We start from the raw sequence: 13,333 nt of genomic DNA, 5'->3' as shown, positions 1-13,333 counted from the left end.
TTTTTTTTTAAACCTTATCTGAGCTCAGCGTTTACTGGCTGAGTACTGAGATGGTCTGCGACTATGGGGGGGAGGGCATCTGCTGTCACCGCCGCACTTTGCCTCGTGCATCCACTAGCAACTCAGTCCACGCTGAGAAACCCAGCTACCAGACTGAGGGACACCTCTGAGGGACCATGGAAATCGCCTCAGGAATTCTCAACTGGGGAAGGGATCTTTAGGTATCACAGCAGGAGAGAGGGGCTTTCTTTTCCTGAATTTAGAAGTTCGATTTTCTCCTTTCAAAAAGCTCAAAGCAATCCCCATAGGGAGATGCACGCTCACCATCTGCTGGAGACGGAGAATACTGGCAGGCTGGGGTCACTGCAGGATTATTCTTCTGTGACATCAGCTTGCTCAGCCTCCATCTGCTGGCAGGGGAGCATAAATCCTCTGGTCCTGAGTCTACATGCTAGGAAACTTTCTTGTTCCTGTATGAAAAATAGAAACAGAAATGACGGCAGAAGATGACCAAATGGTCCATCCAGTCTGCCCAGCAAGTTTCGCACTTTTTTTTTTCCTCATACTTATGTTACTCTTGGCTCTTAGTAACCTTTTGGTTCTATTTCCCTTCCACCCCCACCATTAATGAGAGAGCAGTGTTAGAACTGCATCTAAGTGAAATATCTAGCCCAATTAGTTGGAGTAGCAACTGCTGCATGAGGAGTTCCATTTGTTCAGGGGACTTAATTAGTTTGGGGAATTCCTTTGGATAATATGTAGGAGTGAGCTGGCGTTATAGTGTAATGATGGGGTGGGGGTTGATGATTTGTTGTAGCTGGGTTTCTTTGGTTCTGGGAGATTTATTAGTTAGGGGACTCGTTTTTAGAACCAAATGGAATGAAATGATAGCAACACCAAAATGAAGTAAAGAGTGAAGATGCAAATTTACATGGCAGACTGTGCTAATGGCTCAGATCAGAGATGAATGTTGCAGAGGAGAACAGTGCTTCTGTCTCCCCATTGGAAGTTGAGCTCATGGCCAGTCTCCCTCATTACCGGCTACTGGAGTTCATTTGATGAGGTCAAGATAAGACATCACAGGTCTAAGATCAGAAGCCTTGATTTTCAGCATTCTGGAGGCTCGTACAAGCTCAAAGGGCAAGTTCCGCAGTTATAATCTCTTACCAACATCTTCTTCAAATTCCTTCATTTCCTCATCCGTGACGTGGATTTTCACCCCCGATTTTGGACTGAAGGGAGGAACAAAGATGGCATCCACACTACGCTGTATGGCATCTCGGTCCCTGGAGCCTGGCAGTCCGTAGGTCTGGGCGTAGAGATTGGCAGCTGCCACAATATAATCCAAGTGCATTCTCTAAAGAAACAAGGAGGAAGAGTTATCATATCAAAAGCACAGAAAGAGACCTCTGCTCCAAAGATACAGGGTATGTGACCATCGAATAGAGGGGGGGGGGGGGAAGATGGACACCTTCTCCCACCAGTGATTCATTGACTCCTCCAGATACAGAGAGGACAGGGTTATAAAGACTCCAAGACCTCTGTTCCAAAAAGGCCCAGAGACAGAGGGGAAGAGGTTATTGCTGAGAAAATACAGATACTCCCCACTTCTGAGACTCACAAAGTCCGAGGGCAGGGGTTAAAATAAGTAAAATGCTGAGATCCTCAATGACTCATACAAACACAAATATAGATCATGATGGCAGATAAAGACCGTATAAGTCCATCCACACCTCCTATTTAGCTTTACAATTATAGAAACATGAGAAATTCATGGGAAGGGGGCTAACACAGAAATATACTGATATACCTGTTCTATAATCCATGGATCTGGAGACCCCTCCTTTCTCCCCCAAACACAGTCATATGAAAGGTGTGGGATGCACTATACTGCTGGCTTTGAAGTTTTGATAACATGGTAAAATACTAAGTATATGACTGCACAGCTGCCAGCCATACAGTGTGACCACTTGTATGATATCGCTCCTTATCTAAGATCATTTTTGTCAACATCCTTCTTTGTTCGCTACCATCTTGAGCAGAGAAGCATACAAGCTGATAAGTTTGTACCCAGCTGCTCTCACTTTCTATTTCCCCACAAGGCTTTCTAAAAATCTAAATAGCTGCCAATATCATTGTGTCTACTAAGCATCCAGCCTCTTCAGTCCCTTGCATAGCCTCTGTGACCCAGTCTGAGTTTCCACTAGGACTCCCAATTATTACCGTACTCACATCCTGCTAGACAGATCCTGTTATAGTTAGTTCTGCCATTGCAGCCTGCCAGACAGATCTTGCTGCATGGTTGCCTGCATTTCTGTTAGGTCTTCTAACATTTCATTTTATTCATTGTGGCAACCCCAAAATAAGAGGCATATTATGACTCCTTGTTCTAGAATGTTCTTTAACACTGAAAAAAGGTTTAACCCACCTGTGCATTATTAAAAACTTTTAGGAATTTTAGAAATCAGTATTGAGCGGTATGGCAAACAGCAGTTTCCTGTAACTTTAGCCAGGATATTCAGTGGGACCTAGCCGGATAAGTCTGCTACTGAATATACCCACCTAAAGTTACCCAATCCAAGTGTAACCTTGTTCCCCCTTCACTGGGGATCCACCTTCTCAGACCTGGAGATCACTGGTTTCACTCCATCGGGGTAGGGGACAGAGTTCTCTGGGTGGAATGGGGGCAAGGCCATACTGGGCAGAGGTTACCTTCAACAACAAAGCACAGTCCAGACCAAGTTTGTGCTCTAACCAGAAAGAAAGTTTACTTATTTTATTTATTTAAAAAGATTTTTAGTCCACCCTCATAGCAAAAGAGTTCAAGGCAGAGTACATGTATTACAAAGGTAACCCCTGGGTAGGAAAACAGATAATGAACCCAAAGTCACACAATAATAGTTCAGACTGTATTTGCAAATCTCTCAATAAATCGAGGCTATAGGGTTCCCTGTGGCCCTTATGCATTGTTCAATAGTTGCCCCTGCCCCTTAAGTCCCCTTATAAACTGTACTGATAATGCCCAACATCTATAGCAGCAATAATCTTGCTGAAAATGAGTGGTTTCCAACTTTATTGATAATTGATAAGCTGGATGAAATGTGCTTTACAGCTCATTGATGAAGTCCAATTGATTTACAGAGTGAAATTAATAAATTTGTGACCTTACTCTTCCAATAAAACGTCTTTAGAATTTGTAATGGCCAATTCCTTAATGATTTAACTTCTCCACCTTTCCAATGAGTCAGGCTGAAGAAAATGTAAACTTTCTCCCCATTTCCCAAATGTACTTGAACATTCCTTCTTATTGTTTAATGGATAGAAATTTAGTCCCAATTACTTCACAGAATGAAAAGTCCCAAGTCTCATATCTTTCTATAGTCTTCCTGGTAATACCAAATTGGTACTCTCCTCCCTAGTGTAGCACACCTGGGTCAGCAGTGAAAATACTCTTGAATAATACCTTAACTCCTCCTCTCTCTCAATGGATGTGAATCCGCTCCTTAGCGATAATACACTTCTTTCCAGGTTCTTTCAAGGTGAAAGGCACTTCTTCCTCAGAATAAACTATAGCTGAGTCCCCTGGGCCCTAGGGTTCTCAGCCAAAGACACAGACAAAACTTTTAAAGAAAAGGGAGAACCAAATGAGAGAAAGGAAAGGAGGAAAAAAAACTTCCTCCTCCAGAAACAAAAGTTTCCTAAGCTCTGGGCTAAAAATAGGGCCGACACTCTGTTTCCATCTCCGTGAAGAACACCCTCAGATTTCTGTCCCCCAAAAAACAGACAGACAGTAGGACAGCATAGACAGGGCTGTCCTACAGCAGGACAACACAGGAAAAATTGAAAGAGTCCACAAAAGAAATCCGTATTAAAATTCAGAACTGAAATCCACACCCTAAGATGGTGATAAAGGTTTATATCAAGGGTAGGCAACGCTGGTCCTGGAGTGCCCAACAGATCTGGTTTTTAGGATATCCACAATGAATATGCATGAGGTATATCTGCATGACTTTGTACACCTCATCATCCGAAGATGATTTAATAGGCAGTTCCAAAAACCAGCAACTGAAATGACTCTTTCTAGCAAGTTTTGCAGAGGGAGCCTATAGTAAATTTTTTTGTTCCAGATCTTTATGATTGAGGTGGTTTATAAACTTGCAAAGCACTATTTGTCCAGAACTCAGGATTCCCATACAAAAGCCTGTGAATTAGGGAGGCCAGTTTAAATTGGACCTTCCATTTAATAGATTGCCAATGTAATGATGAATGTACAGGGGTAATGTGGTCCCGCATTCGTATATCTGTTAAACGTGAGCTACGGTATTTTTTTATTTTTTTTTTGATTAACATTTTTATTGAATTGTATAGCAACATTCAACATGAGCATAAACAGATAAGTAGTCAGATAACAACAAGATTCATATTCAAGCCAGTGTTCCGTCATGCAAGTAACATCAATGAAAACACCGCCATACCATTTCCTATATTCCCTTCCCTCCCCCCCCCCCCACCCCCCTCCCCCATGTTGGAGATATGCAAGTAGGGAAGTAAGAGTGTGAGACTCCCTGGACAGCTGTCGAGAAAGCTAGACATCCATCCCTTTGGCCCACCTCTGGCTCTGCCAGGTACGGTATGGCATCCAAACCTTCTGATTAGATCCCCCCTGACCAGGTCGGCGTAGATTCTGAGACGAATGTACAAGGCTCAGTGTGTGCAGCCTGGGATATATTTTCTCGATAACTAGTGGGCCTGTAGTCTTCCAATCTAGGGCTACTACACACTTCGCAGTGGCTAGGATATAGGTTATAAGCTTACCCTGGGTGTAGGAAATATCCAGGGGCAGATTCAGTAGAACTTGTTCAGGAGAAAGGGCTACCTCTATCCCCAAGATTTCTCGTATTAGGGTCATTACTGAGGCCCAGAAACTTGTCAAGAAGGGGCACGTCCACCACATATGATAGAAAGTTCCTAGCTCTCCGCACCCCTTCCAACACTTCGGGTCATAGGTGCCTTTGTACTTATTCAGCTTTACAGGTGTACAATACCACCGAAAAAGAATCTTATAACGATTTTCAGCTAACTGAGATTGTGGGGTCCCTCTCTTGGTGTAAAGGAAGACCTGATCCCAAGTCTCATCCGTCAAAGGGCGGGCGAGATCGCGTTCCCAGGCCCTCATGAAAGCGGGTTTGCTCTGGGGATCTCTATTAATATAATTGTACAGCTGAGACATGGCTCTACGTAGGGTATCTGCTTGCTCACTCCAGGCCTCCATCTGTGTTTTCCCTTTAGCTAAATCCCTCCCCACCTGCTCCGTTTGAAAAAAATGCCGTAGCTGCAAGTACGGGTACACCTGCATTGGTGCTAAATCATAGGAGGACTGCAGAGAAGGGAATGCTACCATACCCTCTAACCCCCAGAGCTGCCCGCAACAGGTAATCCCTTTCGCTGCCCAGTGTCGGAAATCTTTAGATGAGCCTCCCAGGGGGAACTGACTGTTGTAGTAGAGGTTCGTACTATAAAAATATCGTCTGTCCCCGGTCAAGCGAGATTTCCACTTCTCCCATACCAACAGCGTGTGCTGCGTAGTTGGTGGGAGAGGTCGTTTGAACCATCGAGTATGCTTAGGCTGCCAGGTAAGGGCGCCCAAGGGGATAGCTCCCACTTGCAATTGCTCTATCACCGCCCATTGTTTCCGTTCGCCCTTCCTATGCCAATCAAAGAGGGCCCTAAGTTGAGCGGCAACATAGTACCATTTCAAGTTAGGGACTCCGAGCCCTCCCCTCAGCTTGGGTCTATACATAACACTCCTAGCGATCCTGGGTGGCCTCCTTTTCCAAATGTAGGAAAAAATCCGCCTCTGCCAGCTGTTAATCAGGGCGTCTGATACGTGGATGGGTAGGGCCTGGAATAAATAGCCTAACCGGGGAAGGATATTCATTTTGACCGAGGCAATCCTACCAAACCAGGAGAGGTAAAGATCTGACCATCTATCCAGATCTTGAAAGATTTTATGAATAAGCGGTGGATAGTTTAACTGAAAGAGGTCTTTGGGATCCTTGCTAATATATACCCCCAAATATTTTATTTTAGTGGGCGCCCACCGGAACTGGAACTGTGTCTGCAATGCCAGTAAGATTGCAGCTGGCAATGTAATATTCAAGATTTCAGACTTCTCGATATTGAGCTTAAAGCCCGATACTCCCCCAAAGGTGTGTAGGGCTTCCAACGTTCCCCGGAGGGAGTTGGCTGGGTCCGTCAGTGTAAACAAGATGTCATCCGCGAACATTGACATTTTAAATGTCTTATCCTTAACCTGCACTCCTGTGATAGAAGTGCTAGCACGTACCGTTATGGCCAGGGGTTCAAGAAACAGGGCGAAAAGCAGGGGAGACAGCGGGCATCCCTGCCGCGTTCCCCTCCGAATGTCGAAGGCCTCGGAGTACTTTCCATTAACCTTAACCCTAGCAGTAGGTTTGGTGTAAAGTTGCCGCAGCCAGGTCAGGAATTTATCTCCAAAATTCATAGCCTGCAGGGTTTGAAACAAATAGGGCCACCGGACCATGTCGAAGGCCTTTTCCGCGTCCACGGAGAGCAAAACCATGGGTTGCGAACTGGTCCTAGCCCAGCCAATGAGATCTACAATTTTGCGGATGTTATCCGCTGCCATACGGCCCGGGATGAACCCGGCTTGATCTGTGTGTACCAATTTTCCTATAACGCCGTTCATGCGGTTCGCTAATATTTTGGCGAGTAATTTTAGGTCAGTATTCAATAGGGAGATGGGTCGGTACGACCCGCAACAGGTGTGATCCCTCCCCGGCTTCCCGATGACAGTAATCCCTGCTTCATTGGATCCAGGTCTTAAGGACTCCCCGTTCCTCAGAGAATTAAACAATGTTTGCAATGGGGTAATAAGTGTCTCAGAGAACGTTTTATAAAATTGCGGGGTGAAGCCATCAAGCCCCGGTGCCTTATTGGCCTTAAGGTCCCGTATCGCCCATTGGATCTCTAGTGGAGTGATTTCACTGTCCAATCTATCCTTTTCCACCTGCGTTAAGGCAGGTAATTCGATGTTGGCTAAATAGTTCTGTACCAGATCTGTTGAGATTTGGGGTCGGTCATCATACAGAGCCCCATAAAATTCTTGGAACCGGGCTCGAATGGCCGGCGGCTCCGTCAATATCTCTCCCGTGACAGACTTAATTTGCAGGATTTGATTTTGGATTTGTCGCCGTTTTAAGAATCTGGCCAGCAGTTTCCCTGGTCTATTGCCCCACTCAAACTGCTCTAAATTCAACATCCGCAACCTGTCCGCCAGTTCCTCTGAGGTAAGCACTCTCAATGCCTCTCTGGCTTGTTGTAATTGAGTGTAGGCAGCAGCAGCCAGCGTTCGCTTATGTTCCTGAGCGAACAAGTCAATCTTCCCCAATAGTTGTTGCGTGGTCTCCAATTTAACTCTTTTCACATAAGTGCCTCTGGATATAAATTTCCCTCTCACTACTGCTTTCAAGCAGTCCCATATTAAAGCAGGAGCTCCTTCATTTATTGCTAAGTATTCTCGAATATCACTTGTAATCATGTTGCAAAACTGTACATCTCTCAAGAGAGTATCATTTAGTTTCCAAGATTTATAACCCGATCTATCCGGGTGTGTGCGAATGTCTAATGTGATAGAGGCATGATCGGACCACACAATAGACTGTATGTCTGTCTGTGCAACTCGGGGCATAAGAGTCCTGTCCACCAGGAAGAGATCAATTCGTGAGTAGGAATTGTGGGGTGCGGAGAAGAAGGTATAATTACGCTTGCCTGGATGCCGCTGCCTCCAGACATCCACCAAGCTCCATTTGTCTAATAGAAGCTACGGTATTTTATACAAGTTGCAAAGCGTGCATTCACATATACTGAAAGGCCATGTATAACACATTACAATAATCCAGTCCAAGCAAAACAATAGCCTGAAGGATAGCACGGAAGCTGTCTGGCTCAATAATTGATCTGAGTTTCCTGAGGATGCACAGTTTATAGAATGAGGATTTAAAGTTGAGAACTCATGGATAAAATTGGATCACTAATACTTAAATTTAACAGATTTATTGGGTGACTGGAATTCTGTGACCTCTGAACAGAAGTGTAGATGAATATTGGCAAGTGGAAATTTACTTAAGATGATTACTTCAATTTTTAGCAAGATTCAATAGCAAGTTATTATGAGATAATCAATGCTTCATGGAATTCAGAGAGAAACAAGCTTAAAAGTTTCAGACCAGGAAGAGTTATTTGGGATGAAGAATTGAATATCAATAGTATAAACTTTGTAGTTTATGCCGAGACATGCTAAAACATTACATAAGGGAGAAATGTAAATGTTGAAGAGAGCTACCAACAAGGCAGAGCTCTGAGGAACACCAGAGGTCCCAGCAAACCAGTCAGATACTGCATTTCCTTTTAGGACCTGTTGAGTCCAATTAGAAAGACAGGAACAAAACCAAGTGAGCCTAGACATGCCAATAGAATCTCATGATTAAGAGTACTGAATACAGTGGAAATATCTAATAAAACTAATATGTATTCAACTCCGGTATGGAAACCCCTGAGAATGGTGTCAAAACGTGACAGAAGGTGGGCCTGTCTAAATCTGAATTGGCATTCATCATTAATTGCGTGAGCTTCAACAAACTCTATATGCTGGGCTAATGCAGCAACTTCAATTGCTTTGGAGAGAGTAGGAAGAGAGGATATTGGTCTGTAATTAGCCAGGGTGAGTAGGTCAGCAGAAGGTTTCTTTAACACCGGATGTACAGAAGCTTGTTTAAGAGAATCTAGTAAAATCACAGTTGATAATGAAAGATTGACAATACCAGCTATAGAGTCAGAGGTTGTCCTTTAGACGTTTTAACAGAGCGGTGGGACAGAGATCGAGGAAACAAGAGGAGGAGGAGTTCATCCTGGCTAGTATATGAGCAATATCATTAGCAGAGATAGACTCAAAGGAGTCCCAAGAGGACAGTCAGAATTAAAAGCAACAGAAAAACAGACTTATCAGTAAAACGTTTACAGATGTTTGCAATTTTTTAGGAGAAAAAAATCTGGCAAATTTGTTAAAATGAACAGAAGAATTATCTGTTAATCCAGAGTTCACTGGTCTAGATGTTAAGGATTTTACAACTGAATTAATTTTTTGTGAGTAGTATAATTTTTTAATCTTATTAATTTGTGTATGATAGGTAGTAATTTTCTGAAGATAAAGAGCTTTAGCACTCAGAGATGGAATTTACACTATTTGTGCTCATAGCGTCAGTTGCTGTTTTAAGGATCTCAATGAGGTAGTAAACTAGGGAGCAGCTTTAAGAAGCTTAACACTATAAGATCTAATAGGAACAAAGGGGCAGATTTTCAAAGGCTACGTGCGTCACCCGAGAAAATCTGCCCCTGCATGCACCGAGCAAGCCCCGGGACGTGTGCATGTTCTGGGGCTTTAAAAAATGGGCGCACTGGGGGCTTGGTGGTGGTCCGGGGGCGGTCCTGAGTCCTCCGGCATAGTGGCCTGTGCCGGGGTATGGTGCGCCAGCAGCTGGACGGCGCAGGCAGGCATAACTTTTTTAACAAAGGTACGGGGGGGATCCAAAAAAAAAGTTCCCTCCAAGGCCGCTCTGATTTCAGAGCGGCCTTGGAGGGAACGGGGAAAGCCATTGGAGCTCCCCTCGGGCTCGGCACATGCAAGGTGCACGTGTGCACCCTCTTGTGCGCACCGACCCCGGATTTTATAACATGCGCGCGGCCGGGTTGCGCGAACAAATCTACGCCCGTGCATAAGTTTTAAAATCTGGCCCAGTGTGTTGTCGATATAACTGAGTTCCACATATTGACAGCAAGATCTATACTACACTTTGGGAACTCAGCAAATTGAAGTAATAAACGCAGCTTTAAATTAATCTGGCTCACTGTGCTCACATCTGAATATCTGAGGATTATAAGCATTAATAGAAACCTGATGAGATTTAAAGCCACAGTGAATAGATAGTAGATGGTGATCAGACCAGGTACTTGTGACTTGAATTGGCCATTGTTGAATGGGTAACCAATGTAAGGAATATAAGATGGGAGAAATATGATCTCTGCGAGATATGCCAGTTAGGATCCGAGCTGCTGAATTCTGTATTAATTTTAAAGGATAGATGGCATTATCATAGAGACCAATCAGGAACACGTTACAGTAATCTAGGCCGCTAAAGATTGCAAAATTGTGCAAAAGTCATCTGAGTATAAGAATGTACGTAGGCATTTCATCATGTAGAGTTTGAAGAATTATTTTTTTACAATATGGGAAATGTGATGTGACATGGATAGACTTGAGTCTAATATGACGCCTAGGTTGCATGCTTTTGATGTTATTGGGATTAAAGTATCATCTAGATTGAGTTGCGTCGGGGGAATACAAGCGGAATGTAGAATTGAGGATAAGTGAAGAATGTTACTCTAGTCCGTTTGATAACTTGCATTTTGCCATGACTGATGTAGTCTCTCTTTAAATTAATGTACCTCAGGATGATGCATTAAATGTAATAAGACAAACTTATTTCATTCATGAGTGCATTCCAATATTCTTTATATGTGAGTTGGCTATATTAGTGATGAAAGAAATTTTTTTTATGTTTAATGTTTGTTTTTATAAGCAAGTGAAAGGTGTTGCAATGGGAACCTAAAAAGCCCCAGATGTGGTGAAACTCTGTGTGTGTTGCAGCCTGATACTGCAGGTGAAGTAGTGGACCCTTGGGCCGGCCTACCTCGAGTGACAGGGTAGGCCAGGAGGCGGAGCCAGAGGCTCAAGGTGTTCACCCGGGAACCAGGAACCCCCCAGGAGGAGCCCGTAGGGTTCTGGCACCTTGGGACTTGGGCAATAGAGAGAGTGCAGTGACAGGGGTGGCAACAAGCCGGGATGAGAGCAAGGAAGTCCAAAGGTCCGCGGTAGAGCGGATGCTGAGGCAGGCGGAGGAAAGTAACAGAGTCTCTTTGGCAAGCGGGAACAGGAGCAGGCGTAGCCTGAAACAAAGTCTGTGACAAGCAGGAGCTGATGCAAGCTGTAACCTGGAACGGACTCCGTAGCAAGCAGGAACTGGAGCAAGTTGAAGACTGAAGCAGAACCAGAGACGAGCCGAGATCAGTGGCAGGCAGCAAGCTGAGCAAACAGGAACAGGCCAAGATCAGGGCAGGCGGCAGGCAAACGTAGTCGGGAACAAACCAGGGTCAGAGGCAGGCAGCGGGCAAAGCGTAGTCAGGAACAAACCAGGGTCAAAGGCAGGCAGCAGGCAGAGCGTAGTCAGGAACAAACCAGGGTCAGAGGCAGGCAGCAGGCAAAGCATAGTCAAGGCAATCCAAGGTCAGCGACAGGAACACAGTATAGACGAAGCGCAACTCAGAACTACAAGGCAGTAGTGAACCTCGTTGCAAGGCGATGAGACGGCGTCCGGACGCCGGTTAAATCGTCCTGGGTGCGTGACGTCATCATCGCAGGCGGGGCTCGACTTCCGGGTGCTGGATGCACAAATTGAGCGCGCGAGGCCATGGTGAAACAGGCAGGAAATGGCGGACGCCACGTGGAGCCATCGGCGTCCTGGGATCCTGGGGTCGCGGAGCGCGGCGTCTCCAGCCGCGAAGGTAGGCACTGGTCAGGCACGGAAGAGAGGAAGCGGTGCAGACCGCAACAGTGTGGGGCAGTTTAAGAAGATCTGTTTGACAAAGTGTCCTTACAAATCATTTATATCATCATGCCACTGAATTGTTGATGATATTTCGGTGCTTTGGACAGATGTAGGAATTTATGGATTGGTGGAATGGGTGGACAAGAATTTACAATTTACTTATAACATCAGCAGTTCAAATATTTCTTTTTTTTATATTACTGTTAGCATTAAAAATCAGGGGTTTTAAGTTTCTATTTTTAAAAAACCCATTGACAGAAACACATGATTCTCAATCTTGATTGGTTTGTGTGTTACCTATTCTATCATATTCAGAGGAGCATTCATAAACACTGGAGTGTTCTACAGCTTCATTCCACTTTTCATGAGGTTCCTCTTTTTGTGTTGCAAAGAGGATGGAATATTTGTGACATGCTTGCTCAATCAGAATTGATAATGCTACAGAATGAGCTTGATTTAGTTGCTGCCGCTCATCATCCATGTGGAAAATGCTCCGTTTGTCCAGAGACTAAGGGGGTCATTTTTCAAAATGCGGTAAGGCGTTTTCGCATGCGTTAAGGGCTTATCGCATGCGAAAAGCCCCGTTTTCGCATGCGATAGGCCTTTAACGCATGCGAAAACGTGTTTACCGCATGCGATCGCACCATATCGTATGGTGCGATGCAAATTCCAAAAATGGGAGGAGAGTGGGCTGGGTTAGGCTCCCTGCGAAGAGTATCGCACAGCCATAACGCAGATTTTTAACTACACCTTTTTCAAATGCGTTAGGCAGTGCGATAGCGGCCGTGACCATGTGGAAAGGGTTTATCTCCATTTGCGATGTGTCCCGTAAGGCTTAGTTCAGAGGATTTGAAAGAAAGAGAGAGAGAGAGAGAGAGAGAGACTGGCCATAATAGCATGTCCCATACATAGGTATTTGTATCCCTAGGATAGGCCCACCTAGTAACTCGAGGTGGGGATTAGGTAAGAGTGTAGGTGGTTAGGGGCCGCTTTCACATTGTACATGAGACGTACGAACAGAACAGTGGTCTCTTGTGAAGATTAGCTGGCCTTCGGAGTGAGGAAACTCACTCCAAGATGAGATTTGGGCAAGGGTTTCTCAACCTAGCTTGATGTCCACCAAGCTTGATGTCTCTCTCTCTCTCTCGTTCGTGTCTGGGATCATTGAAATGGTATTGCAATGTGCACTAACTTAGCTCTTCGCACAGGTAATTATCGCAAAATGCGATAAATACTACATTAGCATAAAACACGCCCCTTTTGCTATCGCATGCGGTACTTACCGCATTTTGATAAATCCAGGCCTTTGATGGGTAACATTTTGCCCTTTCCAAGTCTTTCTAAATATCAGTTAAGGATTAAAACTACATGTATTACAATAGGAGTAGTATATATATATATATCATGTGGTATTCCTGTAAATTAATTTATATTGGGAAAACAAAACATTCTTTGAGAATCCAGGTGACTGAACATAGAAGTGCTATTTCTTGTCAGAGGTTAGAGGCACCACTCGAACATTGTTTGTTGGTAGATCATGCTTTTGATCTCCAGTTTTCAGTTTTGGAAAAACCTACTATGGGTAGAAGGGTAGATAATTTAGATGTACTTCTTTTAAGGAAAGTGCAGAA

The 13,333-nt window shown here is 44.4% G+C and overlaps 1 protein-coding gene across 1 annotated transcript in view; it reads right to left on the bottom strand.

The window, feature by feature from the left end:
• UBA7 (ubiquitin like modifier activating enzyme 7) overlaps positions 1–13,333 on the bottom strand; it is a 426,723-nt gene that overhangs the window by 217,787 nt on the left and 195,603 nt on the right. Inside the window, exon 19 of the mRNA XM_029599673.1 lies at positions 1,168–1,357. Within this exon, the coding sequence (XP_029455533.1) occupies positions 1,168–1,357 (190 nt within the window). The remainder of the gene's footprint in view (positions 1–1,167; positions 1,358–13,333) is intronic.

Source organism: Rhinatrema bivittatum, chromosome 4 (assembly GCF_901001135.1).
Source record: "Rhinatrema bivittatum chromosome 4, aRhiBiv1.1, whole genome shotgun sequence".
Lineage (NCBI taxonomy): Eukaryota > Metazoa > Chordata > Amphibia > Gymnophiona > Rhinatrematidae > Rhinatrema > Rhinatrema bivittatum.
Note: the sequence above shows the minus strand (reverse complement) of the source record. Positions and strands in the feature narration are given on the sequence as shown.